General features: G+C 53.1%; 2 protein-coding genes across 3 annotated transcripts; one reads left to right on the plus strand and one right to left on the minus strand.

The window, feature by feature from the left end:
• Positions 1–147: 147 nt before the first annotated feature.
• On the minus strand, positions 148–2806 carry SELENOM (selenoprotein M). The gene is made up of 5 exons (XM_058690857.1): positions 2438–2806; positions 1224–1259; positions 1006–1040; positions 575–653; positions 148–497 (listed from the first exon to the last, which is right to left on the minus strand). Exons 1-5 carry the CDS (start codon positions 2555–2557, stop codon positions 339–341), a joined length of 429 nt encoding a protein of 142 aa, XP_058546840.1. The 5' UTR covers positions 2558–2806; the 3' UTR covers positions 148–338.
• Positions 2807–10511: 7705 nt separating this feature from the next.
• On the plus strand, positions 10512–19569 carry INPP5J (inositol polyphosphate-5-phosphatase J). 2 transcript variants are annotated; one of them, XM_058690858.1, is made up of 13 exons: positions 10512–10676; positions 12313–13466; positions 13813–13929; positions 14061–14169; positions 14379–14495; positions 14831–15006; positions 15419–15530; positions 15671–15780; positions 15919–16102; positions 18010–18147; positions 18310–18387; positions 18504–18608; positions 18807–19569. In XM_058690858.1, exons 1-13 carry the CDS (start codon positions 10572–10574, stop codon positions 19311–19313), a joined length of 3012 nt encoding a protein of 1003 aa, XP_058546841.1. In that variant the 5' UTR covers positions 10512–10571; the 3' UTR covers positions 19314–19569. The 2 variants fall into 2 exon arrangements, with proteins under 2 accessions (XP_058546841.1, XP_058546842.1); XM_058690859.1 differs by lacking the exons at positions 12313–13466; positions 13813–13929 and having other exon boundaries at positions 10573–10676.
• Position 19570: the final 1 nt, after the last annotated feature.

Consider the following 19570-nt stretch of genomic DNA (forward strand, 5'->3'; position numbering starts at 1 on the left):
CAGCCTGTCTTGGGAGTTGAATGGAGGGTAGCTTGGCAGGGTGTGCACACATCCCCACTCCAGCAGCCAAGTATTTGGGGATGCTGGCAGTCTTAGGGGGGCTCCTATTCCCCACCCTTCCGCAACAAAGAAGGAGTCGAGTCTCAGTTAAGGCTGAAGAGGATTTAATTGAGCTGGGGAGGGAAGAAAGGGGGGTTAGCAAGAACCCCCAACTCCATCTCTGCCGGCTCTGGGACGGGGCGTCGGCCCTCAGCGAGGGAGGTGTTCCCGGGACGCTGAGCGCTTCATTCTGTCCCCAGGGCTCAGGCTAGGGAGGGAGCGGGCCCGCATACCCGGACTTAAAGGTCAGCGCGGGCCGGAGCGCCTTGGTCGGGCCTGGCAGGCGCCCGCAGGTACTCTGGGGGAACAGGTTCGTCAGGCGCCGCCTTGCGGTAGAAGCCGAGCTCCTGCACAAGCTCATTAATCTCCTCGCGGGTCATTTCGCTGAGTGGGATTCGCTTGAAGATGAAGAGGGAGGTCAGTGCACCTCGCCCCGCCCTTAGCCCCGCCCCCCGTCTGGCTTCCAAGGCCTCACCTCCAGTTCTTCGTAGCGGTGGCCCAGCAGGACGAGCTCTGGGTCTGCCCCTGGGAGATGTTTCATTACCATGTTGTGACTGGAGTTGTTAAGGTGGGTTGTGGTGACCTGAGGCAGGTGGGGTCTCCCACCGACGAAGAGAAAGTGAATAGCGCTGCCTCTTTAGCCCAGGTAGGGTAGGGATCCACATTTACATGTGAGGAAATTAGAGTTCAAAGAAGCAAAGGGCCCTCTTTTTCTGTATCAGTGGCAACCATCACTAGTCAATTTCTCTTGCCTACCACCTAGAAATTCTCTGGCCAGTCACTATCAATCAATTCCACTTGTCAGATGAAAACCATTTGTCATCCCTATCTGTAAAGTTAAGTGGAAGGAGATTCTCCCAGATCCTCCTCCCCATTCTCCCTCCCCCAGAACGGAAAAAAGGATACTATAAAGGGATATCCTGGGTGACAAAGGCCTTCACCTGGGGAAGAACCAGAGCATCAGACCCCAACCACCTTCAAACACCAACAGGAAACTGAAGCCTGCTAAGGTCACACGCCCTTGACTCCCATCCCAGGGAACTTCCCCCACCCAATCTTTGGGATGTTACCCTCCCCTCAAGTTCAGTGGTGACAGAGCTGGAGACCCCTTCCTTCAAACTTACCTCCTTCAGGCGATTCAGCTGTCATCCCCCACAGGTCTGGAGGGAGACAAAAAGGGATAGGTCAGAAGTCCTTCATGTCTGCCCCAACCACACCCTCCAGACCATTTTACCCTCGTCCCAGAGTTGGGTGGGGCTATGGATTACCCCTGGAACAGCAGCTCCCAAGGTATGGAGATGGAGGTTCCTTATGGGCAAAAGGGGGAACTCTGTAAAGATGGGAAAACTGAGGCTTCTGAACATTAGGAGAGAGAAGAGCAAGGCCAGAGACCCAAAGGGCACTTACCAGCCTTGGGACTGTTGCCTGCACACCTTACTGACTGTTGACTCACTCCCAATCAATGCCCAAAAGAAATGATTACTTCTTTCAGGCAGTAGAGACCGGGGCCTGGTCTTTGGCCCCTAAAGCCTCAGGGTGAAGGCAGACCAGAAGTAAACAGCTCAGAATTGCCCTGGGAGATCCCATTAGAGATACCTGCCATCTGGTCCCTATCTAACCCCATGAAGAACTGCCCCTCCATTTGGTTGCTTCCCCAACATGGGAGGGTGGGTGCTCTCCCCCAGCACTCCCAGAGGGAGAGTGCCACCTCCCAGCAGGAGTCCAGACCCCAGGAACACCCATTCTAGTCTTCCCTCCTCCTCCCCCTCCTTTTGTCAGACAGTAAGCTAAGGCCCGTAGAGGATCTGTGATGATTCAAGTCACGCACAAAACAGGGGCTCTGGCGGGTAATTTCCCCACAGAGGAGGATGAGGGACTACTGCTGAGTTAAGTGTTGGTAATGCAGTTGGCTTTTGCGCCCAGAGTCTTCCTTCCCTCAGGCAAGGGAGAGACAACCGGAACTGGGTGGGGGAGGAATTCCAGTAAAAACTGGAATAATGGGAGGATGTAAAGTTGGGCTCCAGAGGGCAAGTTTAGAAGAGTCACAGGCCCGGAGTAGAGTTAGGGGACAGGGCCAGTGTGTCTGGGGACCCGCTGTCCGGCCGGATGGGAAACTGGGGAGGAGTTCGTATTTCCAGGCCGCAAGATCGCATGTCTGGGGGCTGCCACGGTGGGTGCTGGGACGTCCTGAGGCTGGGGAGAGGGGAGGGATGGTTCTGGCCCTGAGGGGAATTTGGGAGTCGGGAGGGTCGTCGGGTCAAAATGAGCGGTGATTCCAAGGCTAAAAGGCCACAGGGTTGTGGGTAGTGGTCCCTGAGCTAGGGACCAGCGCACTTACCTCTACCCGGGCTCGGGCCAGGCCGTGCAAGCGGTTCCAGTCGGGCCGGAAGGTGGTGACGGCAGCCGCAAGAGCCGCAAGAAGCAGCAGCAGGGGTGGTGGAGGAAGCGGGAGGTGCATCGGAACCGGGCCGAAGATGATCCGCAAGAAGGAGGCGAACCGCTGGGCCCCTGCGCCACGTCTGGGTCCACCGGCTGGCCCCGCCCCCACTAAAGGCCCCACCCAGCTAGGGACCACGCCCCTAGCTGTCTGTCTCCTCCCCAGAGGCCTCTAGTTCTCTCCCAGCGAGGTTCGGGGTCTTCTCTGGTCCGAAATCTCCTCTGGCCCTCAGGCCTCTAATTTTCCAGCCCCAAGAGTGTCCACGCTCCCTCTGCCTGCCGAGAGCGTAGAAGCTACGGCAGGATGAGGCCAGACAATGCTCCCTTACGCCGGCAGGGGGCGCGGGAGGGATGCAGACAAGGGAGTTTCTGGGCCAACCACTCGACTCGAAGATGGGGGAAACTGAGGCTTGAGGAATTCTTGTTGGTGTCTTTTATTGCTTTGGATGAAATTCTGATCTAGGTTTCAAGCCCCTGGAGTACACATGATGGCGAACTGTGCAATGTTACGTACTTTGTAGGGGCTGGGAGGATAAAAGTGTTAATACACATAAAGCTCTTTAGAACAGTACCGGGAACATTGTTTGTTAGCTTTCATTATTTCATTTCTTACCTCATAAAGGTCCTGTGCACTCTGTTTTGCAAGTTGAGAGACAGGCTTAGAAAAGTAGAGCGATGAGGTTGTGGATCTGGGATTTGAACCTGAAACATCCCTGTGCTCATCTCATCAAACCAAAGATGACTGGATAAGGACACCACCTCCCCTCTTTAAGCCTGAGGCAGACACAGCAAATTAATCACCGTGCTCTTTCTTGTTAAATCTAGACGGAATCAGAATCCTTCTCAACATCAAGCCAAAGCTGCATGATGACTTTCATAGACCCTTAGGCATTTCTGCCTTCCTGGGCCTTTTCGTCCATTAAAATAAATAAATAAATAGATAGATAGATAGATAGATAGATAGATAGATAAAATATACATTAAATATTGCATTTTACAACTGCTTTGATTTAAAAAAATGAATACAATCTTGACTGGATTAATTATATGTTTTTTTCTTTTAATTTTAAAAGAAATGAAAATTAAAACATATTCATAACCTCTAAAAGTGTCATGGGCCCTAGACACTGAGCCTAATGGATGAAGTCAGGTTTCTTTGCTTATACCCTGCTATTTCACATTCATTGACTTGATTGTAAAGATATAATAATAATAGGATTAGAGTTGTTATTTAATACCCATTCTTTGTAAATACATTAGGGGCTGTAAATATAATTAGTTTTGTCCAGACTATTGACATGATAAGCTATGTCTAACACTCTATTTACTGCTGTGGAAATGTGAATTCATCCAAGTTTTCCGAGGGGCAATTTGACTCAACAAATCAAAACCCTAAAAGCATTTCTTCTACCCAGTCATTCCACTTGTCAGAATTTGGCCCAAAGTAATCATCAGAGAAGGGACCAATTTTTAGGTTATCAAAACATTGTTTACCCAGCTGTGGACTTCAGGGTCCATGCTCTGGCTCAAATTCTGGTGCCCAAGGCATGGGCAGTGGTGTCTGTGGGAGGAGCTGCTGAGTGTCGCTGGGCACTGGATTCCCTGTACCTTCTGGCTTTCACGTTTTGAGGCATGGATTTATGGAACAAAAAGCAAAACTGGAGTTTCCCTGAGGACGAGAAAATTCCACCCATGGACTGCAGCAGCCCCTCCTGCCCAGAAGTTTCTAGACTACTGGCATGTCCTACAGATTTCAGGTGTGCCATACCCACCTCTACAGTTGTATAAGCCAGTTTTTTGCAATAAATCTCTTAATGTATTAAAAACAAACAAACAAACAAGCAAGGGAACCCAGCTGGTTTAGTCAGTAGAACATGCAACTCTTGATCTTTGGGTCATGAGTTCGAGCCCCACATTGGCTGTGGAGCCTACTTAAAAATAAAATTAAAATATTAAAAATATATATTATTTAAAAAAACACAAAACCACTGTTTATAATAGTGAAAAACTGGAGTCACAACCTAAGCATGTCACATCAAGGAATGAGTTAAATAAGTGATGCTACCTCCAAAGGATAGAAAATCATGCAGTTGTTTTAAATGATGCAGCATAGTGTTGAATGACATGGAGAATGTTCATAGTTATGGTATTAAAAAAATCAAGCTATAAAACAGTAATATCAGTTGGGAGTTGTGATGTTCTGGGCTGCAAGTCATTGAAACCCCAAGTTAAACTGACTTAAACAATAAATGAAATCTGTTGGCTCAAATAACAAAAAAATTTAATGGCAGGGAGGGCTTCAGGTGAGTTTTGATCCTGTTGATAAAGTCACCAAGACCTGATCTCTCTCCATTCTGCTTTCCATAGTGTCAGCTTGTCATTAGGCCAGTTACCTGCATGGTGTCAAGATGGCTGCCAACAGGACCACAGGCTTCTTTATTCATATCTAATTAAGGGAAGATGATATTTTTTGGTAAACTTCTCAGGAGAGAAAGCAAGCTTTCTTTCCCAATAGCCCTTAGCAAAAGTCTCCTTATATCTCACTAGTCCATACAAGATCCAATCATATGGCTAGGGGAATGGAAATTGCTCATTGGCTTAACCAGTTGAGACCCATTCCAGAAGCCTATCAAGGATATGGGCTCCAATGGATGTTGTAGCATCAACAGAGTAGCCAACTAATTTTATAAAATACACATATAAAGATACATACGCCTAGACCAAATAACAGAATTTAGAAGGAAACACCCCAAGAAGTCAAAATGGTCATCTCTTGGTAGATGAAATTACAGGGTGAATTTTTTCTCCTTTATACTTTTCCCCATATTTTCCATAATAAATATGTATTAGCTAAATATAAACAGTAAACATTGTTTACAAAAATAATGGGACAGGGGCGCCTGGGTGGCTCAGTCGGTTGAGCATCCGACTTTGGCTCAGGTCATGATCTCGTGGTCCGTGAGTTCAAGCCCCGCGTCGGGCTCTGGGCTGATGGCCCGGAGCCTGGAGCCTGCTTCCGATTCTGTGTCTCCCTCTCTCTCTGCCCCTCCCCCGTTCATGCTTTGTCTCTCTCTGTCTCAAAAATAAATAAACGTTAAAAAAAAATTTTTTTTTTTTAAATAATGGGACAAATGCCATGGGTTCCCTCAACCTTACCCCATACCTCAGCAAGAGCCTCAGAGTGGCTGAAGCCAGTGGTCCCATGGAGCCTGTGGCTTTTCTGCTGACAGAGCCAAACCTCAGTGCCTCATGGGCCCACGTTGTTCACTGGACAGATGCCACCAAACCACTCTCATTGCATTAGCCTAGATGCTGTGGCCTAGAAGGGCCACAGCCTGGGCTGCTGAGGGTTGACTAGCCAGCCAGTAGAACCAGTGGTAGAGACACTGGCCATAACAGTACCGGGAACATTCTGGCATCAGTACCCATGGGAGGCCCAGGATCTCCCAGAACAGATCTCTGCTTGTAAACCATGCATTTAAGTGGCATTTTGTAATCTAGGCTAGCAGCTTTCCTCAGGTGGGTCTGGGTTTGGAGTTTTGTCTCTGATGGGGTCAGACTCAGGGTCTGGGGCAGCCCTTAGCCTAAGGCCAAGTTTAGAACTGAATCTGGGACTGGAGTCAGGGCAGGGCTCAGTCAATAACTGGGCTTGGGCCTCAATCAGTGACCAGGATCAAGGCTCAGTCTATGACTACACTCAGGGCTCAGCCTTTGACCACATTCCATGCACAGTCTGAATCCAGGGCTTAGTGTGCCACCAGAGTTGTGTGACCTGGGGTCAGAGCTCATTTTGAAGTCAGGATTCAATCAATGATTTGGCTCCATGCTCAGTCTGTGTCTGAGACCATAGCTCAATCTGCCACCAGGTTCAGGGGTTAGTTAATGACTAGACTCAGAGCTCAGTCTAGACCTGGGGTTGGGGCTCAGTCTTAAATCAAGGGTTAGTCTGGACTGGGGTTAGAATTCAGTCTGTGACGATGGCTCAGTCTTAGGCGAGGATCAAGGCTTAATCTGGGTCTAGAATCAAGGTCTCAAACTGGGATCAGCCTTAGGGGTGGATCGGCCTTGGGCTCCAATTGGGTTCAGTACATGTGTAGAGTCACGGTTCAATCTAAGACTTTGGTCAAGGTAAGGTATAGGCTTAGTCTTGGCATGGGATCAGGGCTCAGTTAACACCAAAATTAGGGTTCAAATTGGATCTGGGATCAGAGCCAGGGTTTAGTCTGGCTCTATGCACAGTTCTGAACTCCAGAAAAGCAATTTCTGGATACATGGGAGCCCGGGGCAGGTCAGCCTGCAGGAAACAACAGCCCCCAAGCAAGCTTATATTCTTGCAGTAAGCCTCCCCTTCCCTGCCGAAGCCGGTGTCCTAGAGCCTTCTAACCTACATGGCTCTGCTGCCCAAGATCCCCTCGCACCAGAATAAAAATAGCCACTCACTTCAGAGCAGCTGACAGCGGGTGCTGGGCTGTCTGGGAGGAGGGGGAGCTAAAGAGAGGGAGGAGGGATGCCTGAGCTCAGCTCCAGCTGTGTGACCTTGGGAAAGTCACTCCTTCTCCTTGAACCCATTGCCTGTGGGGCAGAATGGGAGGTGAGGATGACACCTGTGCTCTCGAGAGGGTGAGGATGAGGAGACAATGACATAACACGTGGCACTCAGTACCAGTAAGGAACCTTGGAGTGAAGGGAGGAGAAATGTTCCTCTGTGCCCTGTATACTTCCTTCTCAGTAAGACCTTCTTAATGCTTACCTCTTCCATCTTCCCATAATACCTTATGGCACACTGTACATCTCCAGAGATTTATCAGCTAGTGGCCACAGTGTGACTTCCCTTACTGTGGGTCTCAGTCAGGGTGGTCAGGGAGCAAAAGGAAGGAGGGCACACCCTTTTGTACCATTACCATCCTCAGGTGCCCTTGAGAGGTGGCTCAAGGAAAAGGAATAGGAAAGAGAAAGTCTGTCTTCCCTGCTTATGGTGGATTTACTCTGAGCCAAAGGACTATGAGGGCACATATCCAAATTTTGCACGCTTTCATAGCCCAGACTTTCCATACTTCATTCTTTTGCCCCTGCTCCTCCCTCTGCTTCCCAGAACACTTCTCCTTTTTCCAATTTGGCAATACTGACTCTCCTTCAATGAAGGAGTTCAACAGTCACTTTAGGGGGGAGAATTATTCACTCCCTCCCCAGGAACCTTACTCTTTGACCCCTACTGGCTGTGTAATCCCTGGAGCTCAGTTTCTTCCTCTGTCGAATGGGGATCTTATTACCAACCTCACAGGGTTACTATGGAGAGCAAGTGAGATAATTTGTCAATCATCAGCTCCCTCCTTTCCTATTCCTGACCTAAACAGCCTGAAGTGTAGCACTAAGAGTTTCCAAGAGGGGGTTGGACAAGATGTACCCTCTGCCTTAGTACACCCCCCACCCCGACTCCCTAGAGTGAAAGGAGGGAGCCAGGAGGGGCCTTCGGAGACAGCCGTCTCCAGGGGGGCGGTTCTCCCTGGCAGCTGCCCCCAGCCTGCCGCCCGGAGCCCCAGAGCCTGTTATCAACCTCCTGAGTCATCACACCAGGAGCTCAAATATAGCTCTCACCCTGCTCCCTTCTCACCCAGGGTCCGCCCTCCCCCCCCCCCCCCCCCCCCCCCCCCGCCTCCTTCCCCTGGCAAAGCCACATCTGGGTCTCAGAGCCCCTTTCCCTTCCCCCCAGGAATGTAACTAACACTGGGCCACCAGTGATCAGTTTCAGATCAACCAAATGGGCAGGTTGGAGCAGATAATGATGGTGATATTGATGACGATGATGGCACTGGTGATGATAACTTCAGAGCAGCTGCCCTTACTGAGAGCTTGCTTGTGCCGGGCTCCATGCTAAACACTTCATATGTGTTATCTTGTATCTTCACAGCAATCTTAGGTGGTATCTATCATTTTTATCTCCCTTACACAAATCAGAAACCAGAGTGACCTCCCCAGGTAAGTCAGTGGCAGGGCCAAAAACAAAATCCCCTATGGGATCTGACTTCAGGGAGAGAAGATGATAGAAAATCCTGGGCTGTCCCGCAGTGTGCAGGAACGCTCTGCTTGCTCATTTGCATGATATTTGCCTGGCTTCCGAAGGACATTGATGCCCCTGTCCTACCCCTGGATGGCTGAGTCCTATGACAGATCCCAGTCCCTGCCCCCACCCCGCTTCCGGGATTACATCCAAGGCTAGTACTCATGGGGGCCTCAGCTTTCTTTTCTGTACAATAGGAGTCAGAGGACTGGGCAGGGTTAAGTTCAAATTGTCCTTCCCTCTTTAGTGGCTTGAGCACCACCACCATGTCCACTCTCACCTCTTCCTTCACCACCCCCTCCACCTTCACTTTCAGCTCTACCACCATCTCCTCCTCCATCAACATAACACCCCCCACTGTCTCCCTGCCCCTACCTCTCCTTCACCCATTACTATCACCCTCATCACCATCACCACCCTCTCTTCATTCTACTACCTCAACCATTGCCAACATCTATAACCCTTATCACCTCCACCACCTCCATTTATATGAACCACGCCACAGTCTCCATCATCCGTGTCAGTCCTCCACTTCCAACATCATAATTATGTACATCACTATCTCCACCACTACAGTCACCTCCCCGGTAACCATCACTTCCACCACCCTTCATCACCCCCAGATCCTTTCTACTCCAGGGCCCTAACGTGACCTGGGCCTTTGCTGCTGCAAATCCCAGCCTCACAGAGATGCTGGCCTGGAAACACAGACTAGACCCAGAGACTGTCAAGCAGAGGTGGGAAGCCCATCCAGGAGAAGGGGATGAGGCATCTGTCCACATGGCTTTCACACAGGGGCCACGTAGTCCCATGGGGATACAGAGGTGACTGTTGACCAACAGAGAGCTCTGGGTACAAAACGCTGCAACTTTTCTCCCTAAACTGAGTGCGATCACTCCCCTTGGAACAATCGAGCAATTCCAGAGGAATCAGGATTTCAGGGGCTGCTTAGCAGATAAAAGTAAGAGAGGGAAAGAGAGAGAAGCAGAGGGCCCACCGTCCTCCCTGGCCATCTCTGAGCCCTGTCATGCATTCACTCTTCTCACTCAGTGATTGAGTCAACTGCTCATTCAGCAAACACTTCCCCAGACCTCGTGCTGCGTCTTGGCCTTCTAAGTTTCCCAAGCCTATATTTGACCTGCCAGTCTGTTCCCCCACTGCTGGGCCTTTCTCCACCCCAGTTCCCTACCCCCAGATACCCCAATTGGTTCCTGCAGGTCTTGGGTCACAGAGAAAACTCCCTTTCCTCACTGAAACTCCCAAGACCTCCCCAGCTCACCAGGTGACCTTGAGCTAGTCCCTCACCCAAACCACACCCAGTGAGTGCCTAAGAAAAAAGATGAGAGGGGCTGGCCTGTGGAGGCAACCTGGGCTGGTGACAAAGTGTTTGCAGGATAGCAGGGGGTGGTGCTGAGGCTGAAATGGGAGGGGACTCCAGTGGCTGGAGCCTGAGTGTCTGGCTCTGGGATGGAAACGATCAAGCCAGGCTGGGGAGGGCACCAAGGCCCGAAAATGGGGCAAAGGTGGGGGCCAAGGCAAGCCCTGGGCTGGCAGGGAGTCAAGAAGGTTGCAGGATCATGGCAGGGATTCAGGTGCCTCTGCCATCCTGAAAAGGGTGCTGGCCTCTGAGCTACCTGTCTCTACCTTATCCTCAGGTGTGTCAATATCCTACTCTTGAATAAGGGCCAACCAGGCCTACTGGCAGGAGGATGGGGCAGACAGACAGCCCCCTCCATGCTGCCAGTTGGGAACCAGGCCAGGCCAATGGGCACACTCTCCACCCTGCCCCATGGCCATTGCAGCCTCAGCAGTCAGCCTGAAGGGTTCCCAGAAGGTAGGCCACCTCTAGGCTGGGAAGTGGGTGCCTGTGTCTTTAAATTCTCAGCAGGTTGAAACGGCTGATGACATCACTGGTTCCCGGGAGCGGAGGAGCTAGAGCTAGAGCCCGAGGGAGCCCGGGCTGCTAGGGGCTGCAGACATGGAGGGCCAGAGCAGCAGTGGCAGCAAGAGGCCAGGGACCCAGGCTGGCCTGCGCCCCCTGCCCATGCCCCATAGGGTTTCTCAAACTGAGGCACCTTCCAAGGTAAGACCCCTAAAACCTAGCCCTCCCATGCCTGATCCTTGGTCCCACACACCCCCACACACTGCAGGCACCCTGGTGCCCCTGGCTGAGGGGCTGGCACTCTCCTTTGCCCACCAAGCAGGGGCTAGGCAAACAGGACACTTTGGGGGCTGAGAGGGCAGTGATGGGACACCCAGAGAGAGATGGAGTTAGCCATAGCTAGGAGCCCCCAGGAGAGCCCTAGACTGGGTGTCAGGGAATCCAGCTGTGCTCCAGCTTTGCTGTGTGACCTTGGGCAAGTTGCTTGTTCTCTCTGAAGCAATGCAAAATGAGGAGGTTTGTCTTTGTCCCTGAAGACTAAAACGGTGACATCTGGGATGTCTAAGTTGTTAGTGCTGGAGGCGGTGTGGTGGTTGGGGGGACACTTGGAGCCAAGGAGGATGCCCAAAATGCAGCCTCAAAGAGCTAAGTTTGGGGAGGAAGGTGGAGGCAGAGTTTCAGGTTCTCTGAACCAAGAAGGACACTGGACACAGACAAAGCTGCATGTCTGGAGGCAGGAATGGGGCCACCTCAGGGGAGTGTAAACCTTCTGCTCTCCCTGGCAAAGGACGTTTTATCCCGTCTTCTGGAGACAGGGGCATCAGAAACAGAGGACAGATGGGAAGGGGGAGAAGGTCCCAGCAGGGCCTCATGTCCCCCCACTCCACCTGCCAGACAAAAAGAGGGTACATGCTTGCCTGTCCTCAAAGGTAGGGGAGATGGGGAGAAGGTACAATTTGGGCACAGAGAAGTGCAATGCCAGGATCAACAGAATCCTGGACTTTGAATATTAGAATCACACTTGATGAGAATGGATGATTCCACGGGCTCAAATGAAATCCTAGCAAATGTTGGGGTCATAAATGCAGAGACTATGAGACCAAGACTTCTCAGGAACAAGGTGTGGCCAGAGACCCTTCACCAAATTCCTTCATTTTACAGACAAAAACTGAGGTCTTGGGCAGAGAGGTGCTTGCCTAAGGTCACACAGAGCTGGGCTTGGAATCGACATGGCCAGTCTTAGTCCTGGGGTCTTGCTCCTACGTGGAACTATGGGTACTGATGAGGAGGACAAACAGGAGCACGACCGAGGAGTTTGGGATGCTTGGCAGCGATGAACCTGAGGGTTCCTGGGTGCTGTGAAGGGAAGGAGGGGTATTTAATAAGCTAGACCCGAAGTGTCCAGAGAGTACAGATCTGGGGTGTCAGGTCAGTACCCCTTAGCCAGGGGAGCAGCAGGAAATGCAAGGAGCGTTGCCAAGGGAAGATGGCTTCAGCCATCCAACGCTCCAGCATGACCAGGGAGTTGGTGTCAGCCAGGAAGGCAAGGAGATAACCCTTAGGTTCAGGCTCATACCTTGCGTCCTTTGAGTTGGGGTCTTAGTTTCCCCATCTAGGAGAGGTGTCAGACTTGAGGGAGGGGATAAGTTTCTGCATCCTGTTTCCTCCCAAACTGAAAGTGATTCACAACAGAATGGATTGAGGTGAGAAATTAGGAAGAACTTCCTTGCAAAGATGTGTGTTTCTTAGCTAGATGGAGTCTACCGGGGTCTCTATGGAAGTTGGGGCCCAAGCCCCTGGTTGGGCTACCCTAAGTCTTTGACTTGTCTTCTGCAAGGTGGACTCAAGTTTTCAGCTCCCAGCGAAGGAGAATGCAGCCCCAGTACCCTCCGAACCAAGATTGGCTCTAGCACCTGTGGGGCCACGAGCAGCTAATCCACCTTCCACAGAGGGGCCAAGGCTGGCTCTGGTGTCTCCCCGACCCATCCTGGCTCCACTGTCTACCCCTAGCAGGCAGAAAACAGCTCCTGCCCACCACAGTTCCAACCTGGCTCCAACGTCTGTGGGCCAGCTAGTCATGTCTGCCCCAGCTGGGCCGAAGCCTCCTCCAGTGACCTCAGGCTCAGTCCTGCCTCCAACATCCCTGGGGCAGCTGGTAATGTCTGCTTCAGCAGGGCCAAGGCCTCCCACAGCCACTCTGGGGCCCAGGCTGGCTCCAACATCCAGGGACCAGAAGCAGGTGCCACCTGCCTCCGTGGGACCCAAGCCAGCACTCGCTGCTTCGGGCCTGAGCCTGGTCCTGGCATCTGAGGAGCAGACACCACAGCCCCCCTCCAACTCTTCCCCAGTTTTGTCATCTTCTCAGGAACAGGCCCTGGCTCCAGCATCTGTGATACCAACCCCAGCCTCTGTGGGATGGACACCCGCTAAACAGAGGGATGCCCCAGCCCCTAAACCTCTCCCCTCTTCCGAAGGGCATCTCCAGCCTTCAGCTCAGACATCTGGTCCTACGGGCTCCACATCCTTGATCCAAACACCCCCAGACCCCCGAATCTCCCCCTCATTCAGAGCCCGTCCTGAGGCCCCCCGCAGCAGCCCTGAGGATCCTGTCCTGTCCCGGCCACCCCAGCCCCTGCCTCTGGATGTGAGCCAGAGCCCTCCAGAGCCTACTACCCGTTCCCCAGGACTTCTGTCCCCCACCTTCCGGCCAGGGGCCTCCTCGGCACAGACTGTGCCCCCACCTCTGCCCAAGCCACCCAGGTCTCCCAGTCGTTCCCCCAGCCGCTCTCCCAACCGCTCCCCTTGCGTCCCCCCAGCCCCTGAGATGGCCCTCCCCAGGCCTAGCACGCAGGGGGCAGGACCTAGTGGACACCTGAGCCCCAGTATTCAGCCCCAAGAAACTCCAGCTCCGGTCACCACCTCCCCTTCTACATCCACCTCATCATCCTCTTGGTCAGCTCAGCCTACCTGCAAGAGCGACCCTGGCTTCTGGTGAGGGGGCCCTCTCCCGAGGAGGGTTGGTGGGGCTTGAGCTCCAAAAGTAGCCATTCTTCTAGGGTGGCTTACCCTACACTGCCCCAGTTTATTTCCCTGAGGAAGACTCCTTGCGGGTGCTGTGCCTACTGTGGGATCTTTAGAAGACAGCATCTCCTGCTAAGGGACTTGCCCACCCCTGCCTCCCTCCGGGAGAATCTAATAGGAGGGATATTGGGCCCACAGTCCTTCTGAGAGCTTACACCCACACCTGCCTCCGTTTATTTCCCCAGAAAGAGCCCTGTGGGAGGGAGGTTGAAGATGAGGGAGTGGTGCCCAGTGATAACCCCTCCTACACCCCCAGGATCACTGTGGTCACGTGGAACGTGGGCACCGCCATGCCCCCTGACGACGTCACATCCCTCCTCCACCTGGGCAGCGGTGGCGATGACAGTGAAGGGTCGGACATGATTGCCATTGGGTGAGGGGGCAGGGCATGTGGACCCCGCTCCTGAACCCCTTATGCCTCCCAGAGCTTTGCCCATGGGAGGGGCTTCTAGGGCACTCCCAGACCCATAGCGACCTCATCTCCCACCCTGACCCCACCACCAGGTTGCAGGAAGTGAACTCCATGATCAACAAGCGGCTCAAGGACGCACTCTTCACAGACCAGTGGAGTGAGCTCTTCATGGACGCGCTGGCACCCTTCAACTTCGTGCTGGTAATGTTTCCCTCAGCCCCTGGAAGGGTGGAGACCCCTGGACTCCTGGCCCTAGCTCTGCCTGGACTCACCATGGGGCCTGCTGGGCCTCTGTTGCCAGGTCTGTGAAATAGGAGGATGGAGGAGCAGATCTGAAAGACTTGGGGAAAGGGCACAGTGGGGCGGGAGAGTTGTGTGGGGTCCCTCAGCCACGTTGCCTCTCGCTGCAGGTGAGTACTGTGCGGATGCAGGGCGTCATCCTGCTGCTGTTCGCCAAGTACTACCACTTGCCCTTCCTGAGAGACGTGCAGACTGATTGCACACGCACTGGCCTGGGAGGCTATTGGGTGAGCATGGGAACAGCCCTGGAGGGGACAAGGCCCCAAGGGGTCTATAGATTAGTTCCCTGGTCCCCCAAGCATAGGCAAGGTCCCCTCCCCTTTGTCCTCTTCTTACCCTGAGGTTTACTTCTCCCCAACCCCGCCCAACACCCCACACCATTTTCTACACCCAGCCCTCTTTCTGTCCCTGACCCATCCCAGTGTTCCGATCCTTTCCTAGAACCCACCTCTCTCTAAGCCTTTTCTAAGGGCTGGCTGGCCTCGCCCCTCTCTTGCCCAGCTCAGTGCCTCTTCTATTTGCCTAGGCCCCGCCCTTGACTCACTCCACCCTGTCTCCCAAGGGCAACAAGGGTGGAGTGAGCGTGCGACTGGCGGCCTTCGGGCACATGCTCTGCTTCCTGAACTGCCACTTGCCAGCGCACATGGACAAGGCAGAGCAGCGCAAGGACAACTTCCAAACCATCCTTAGCCTCCAGCAGTTCCAGGGGCCCGGGGCACATGGCATCCTGGATCACGAGTATGGGCGCTGGCGGGGCTGGTGAAGGAAGGGTGGGTCTCAGAAGACAGAGTACAAATACTTGGCCACAGGAACCTGAGGGCCAGCCTGGGTGGACCTTGTGGGGGAGAGGCAGAGCCTATGGGGGTGGGTGACCACCTAAACTACATCTAGGAACACGAATGCTGGTAAGTTTGATGGTGGGGCAGAGCCTGCTGGGTGGAGCTTTGCTGAGGGGTGGGGCCTTGCTGAAGGCCCCAGAACCTAACTTTGTTCTAGATCCACATCCCCCTGCTGCTCCTTGGCAGGGTAGATCTGCTGCCACCCACTCCACCCACTGCATCATCACTAGGGGCATCCAGTGCTGTCGTTGGATGGGGGTAGAGAAGGATCTTTCACCCCATGGACCCTCCTGACCCCCACCCCTGAACAGCCTCGTGTTCTGGTTTGGGGACCTCAACTTCCGCATTGAGAGCTATGACCTGCACTTTGTCAAGTTTGCCATTGACAGTGATCAGCTCCACCAGCTCTGGGAGAAGGACCAGGTATAGAATCCCAGCCCACACCCTAAACACCAAGCACACAGAGCATGACTGGACACACTTTTGTATCCTCAGCTCTCGCCCTTGCCTTCACCTGCCCTGTCCAAGCTGTTGTCCAATTCTGCCCTTTTGGACCTTCACAGCTCAACATGGCCAAGAACACCTGGCCCATCCTGAAGGGCTTCCAGGAGGGGCCCCTCAACTTTGCACCCACCTTCAAGTTTGATGTGGGTACTAACAAATATGATACCAGGTGAGCTCAGCACTGTGACGAGGTGGACACGTGGGCTGAAGTCGTCTGGATAGGGAAGAAAGCGGGGCAAGAAGTAAGGCTGGGGGCTGTGCCTCAAACCCTATCCCCTGAAATTTGGGTCACCCCTGCTCACTGCAGTGCCAAGAAGCGGAAGCCAGCCTGGACAGACCGTATCCTGTGGAAGGTCAAGGCTCCAAGTGTGGGTCCCAGCCCTTCAGGACGGGAAAGCCACCGGCTCAAGGTGACCCAGTACAGCTACCGTAGCCACATGGAATACACAGTCAGCGATCACAAGCCCGTGTCTGCTCAGTTCATCCTGCAGGTGAGTCCTGGCTTCATGTTCCCTTCATGACATCCCCAGGTCCAGCTCAGCATCCCTTCATGGGGACATCCCCATGGCCCACCAGTAATCCCTTGCACCTGCCTTCAGCAGCATCCATTCATCATAGCAGAGTGGGAGTGGGTTATGATCTCCATTTTCAGATGAGGAAACTGAGGCTCAGAGACACAGCATCATACCAGGGTCACACAGCTGATAAACAGAAGAATTAGGATTTGAACCCAAGCTAGCCTAATTTCAGAGTCTATGCCTTTTCCACTAATCCCTAACTCTGTTCTGAGAAAGGATTAGGGCAATTTATGCTAAAATTCACTTTATATATTCATATAATAAGACCAGCAAAATCAAAATGTTTATTCAGACTCCATATAGTTTTCATTCATATTTATTCATTATTTGTTTATCATTTTACTATGTGCCAGGTGCTATGAGTGAGGTAGTAATGGGGAGGAGGAGTAGAGACATGAAAAATACAAAGCTAAATTCTAGTTACTATAATTTAACATTGTGTTTAGGGTTGAGGTCTCTGGTTTGCAAAGTAAAAAGGAGAAATGCTAGAATGTCAGAATGGGACCTGAGAGACCATGGAGTCCAACACTCTGTTTTTCTGTGGGGGAAACTGAGGCCTTCCAGTGGGGTAGGCATGTACCCCAAGCTGCACATACTCTCAGCAGCAGAGGAGGGTAGATCCCGCCTGTCCAGTCCTGAAACCCAACTCCGGGCTCTCCGATTCCCTTGATCTGATAAGAGGGAGCCCTGCAGACCAGAGAATGTTTTCCCTGGTAACTTTGTCATGTGGTCAGTCAGTGGGCCGTTGGCCAGTATCCTCAGCTGGGAAGCAAATCTGCCCACATCTGGCCTCCCATAATCTTTGGTAAAAGACTTGGGTGTCAAGTTTAACCTTCAGTCAGGAGCCTCACCTTCAGAACCACTCCTTCTGGGTGTCTTTTGAGTGCCACTCCTTTTGGGTACCCTGACCTCCCCTCCTCATCAAGGACTCTGACCCTTGCAGAATGTTACCTGTCGAGCACCTAATACATGCTGGTCCCTGTGGCTTTGTCATCCCTTTGAATGCCTTAGTAGGCCCTGAGATATCTAAATTCTCCTCCTAGTTTTACTGGTGAGGAAAATGAGGCTCAGAGAACTTAAGTCTCTCATCCAAAGCAACAAAATCAGAATGGGGCTTAATGGGAGTTTTGACCTGCAAGGCCCTGGAGAGCGTTTCTAAGAGGCCACCCCAGGCAAACCTTCTGTTAGGAACCTAGGGACAGGGAGAAGATGTGCTGGTTTCTTCTGGAACAGCCTGGCTCAAAAACTGAGGAGTGAGGGAAACCTGAAACCACATAAACAGGGGAGCAGACAAAAGCTGGAGGCTGACACACCATCTGAGTCCTGAGGGACAGAAAAAGAGCAATGACAGAAACAGGGCTACACTATGCACTTCAAAGCTGTATTCTTACTCCCTTACGAGGCTATGGGCATAAAGAGCCCTGGGCTGGAGGGTAGAAAGCCCGGCATTTATCCTAGACCTATTCTTTTTTTTTTTTTTTAAGTTTATTTATTTTGAGAGGCAGGGAGAAGGGGCAGAGAGAGAGAATAAGAGACCGAGAATCCCAAACAGACTCTACATTGTCAGCACAGAGCCCGCTGCAGGGCTTGAACCATGAACCATGAGATCATGACCTAAGCCGAAATCAAGAGGCAGATGCTTAACCAACTGAGCCACCCAGGCGTCCCTATCCTAGACCTGTTTTGCCTCAGTTTCCCAGTCTGTAAGGTGGTTTCAAAGGCCCTTTATCTCAGCCTATTTTTGCTGACTCAGGCCCAAGAGCCCTAGGTACATGGGATACTCGAGGGTCTCCCCTGATGTTCCCCCTGCCCCTGGGCAGTTTGCCTACAGGGACGACGTGCCGCTAGTGCGGCTGGAGGTGGCAGATGAGTGGGTGCGGCCAGAGCAGGCTGTGGTGAGGTACCGCATAGAAACAGTGTTCGCCCGCAGCTCTTGGGACTGGATCGGCTTGTACCGGGTGAGAAGGGCAGGGATGGTCAGTGACTCAGGGAAGGGAGGGCCTGGAAGAGCAGCTGGGTACCCAGGGGGAATTACTGGCTTCTCCAGAGTTTGTTGCTACACTGGGGGGGCCACTGGAGTAAGGTGATAGGAGTCATAACCCTGATTCCTCTCACCCCAGGTGGGTTTCCGCCACTGTAAGGACTACGTGGCTTATGTCTGGGCCAAACATGAGGATGTGGATGGGAACATCTACCAGGTACTTAAGGGGAGGGGAAGAGTGGGAGGAAGTCCCTGTGGCCCTTGGGCTCAGGACTTGGCTTGGGCAGTCTTTGAGGCTGACCCCAACCTGGGCCTATGCCCTGGGCCCATCAGGTGACCTTCAGTGAGGAGTCACTTCCCAAGGGCCATGGAGATTTCATACTGGGCTATTATAGCCACACCCACAGCATCCTCATCGGTGTCACTGAGCCCTTCCAGGTGAGTAGGTCAGACTGCAGGATCAGGGGTGCTAAAAGCCCCTGTTCAAATGTCACAGCCTCCACATTCTGCTCCATGATCTCCTACAAGTAGCCTAACCTTCCTGGGTCTGCCAATGGGCAGGGTTGGAGTGGTTCCAAGACACCTTGAATGGCTGGTTGGGGAGTGAGACAAACCAGTAACCAACCTTCCTCCCAGATCTCGCTGCCTACCTCGGAGTTGGCCAGCAGCAGCACAGATAGCTCAAGTGCCAGCTCAGAGGACGAGGATGACAGTACCCTGGAGCTGCTTGCACCCAAGTCCCGCAGCCCCAGCCCTGGCAAGTCCAAGAGACACCGTAGCCGCAGCCCGGGCCTGGCCCGCTTCCCTGGCCTTGCACTGCGGCCTTCATCCCGTGAACGCCGCGGTGCCAGCCGCAGCCCCTCACCCCAGAGCCGCCGCCTGCCTCGGATGGCCCCTGACAGGGGCAATGATGGTAGCAGCCGGGGCAGTAGTGAGGAGGGGCCCTCTGGGCTGCTTGGTCCCTGGGCCTTCCCACCACCTGTGCCTCGAAGCCTGGGCTTGCTGCCTGCCTTGCGCCTGGAGACTGTTGACCCTGGTGGTGGTGGTTCCTGGGGACCTAATCGGGAAGCCCCAGCCCCTCATAGCCTGTCTCCCAGTCCCCAGGGCCGGCAGGGGCTGGAGGAAGGGGGCCTGGGGCCCTGAGGATGGATGGGCAGATGGGCCCAGGCAGTCCCCACTGTGTCCCAATCTTCTGCAAACCCACCTGTGTCCCTCTTGCTGCTGCTCCAGCTTTATCCGCACCTGCCACTGTCTTGGCCAGGGGTGGCCATCTTGGGTCCCCCAAACTGAGTCCCGGCACCTCAACTGTGACAATCAGCAAAGCCCTATTGGCCCCCATCTGGGATGGGGGGGGGCAATCCTGGAGGTCATCAATTAGAAATTAAATTCTCCAGCATCAC

This window comes from Neofelis nebulosa, chromosome 11 (genome assembly GCF_028018385.1).
Source record: "Neofelis nebulosa isolate mNeoNeb1 chromosome 11, mNeoNeb1.pri, whole genome shotgun sequence".
Classification (NCBI taxonomy): Eukaryota; Metazoa; Chordata; class Mammalia; order Carnivora; family Felidae; genus Neofelis; species Neofelis nebulosa.

Coding starts and splice junctions, on each gene's coding strand:
- INPP5J (XM_058690858.1), top strand. CDS start 10,572: ATGGAGGGCCAGAGCAGCAGTGGCAGCAAGAGGCCAGGGACCCAGGCT. Junction 14,496..14,830: donor CTGGCCTGGGAGGCTATTGG/GTGAGCATGGGA, acceptor CTGTCTCCCAAG/GGCAACAAGGGTGGAGTGAG. Junction 18,388..18,503: donor TGGATGGGAACATCTACCAG/GTACTTAAGGGG, acceptor TGGGCCCATCAG/GTGACCTTCAGTGAGGAGTC.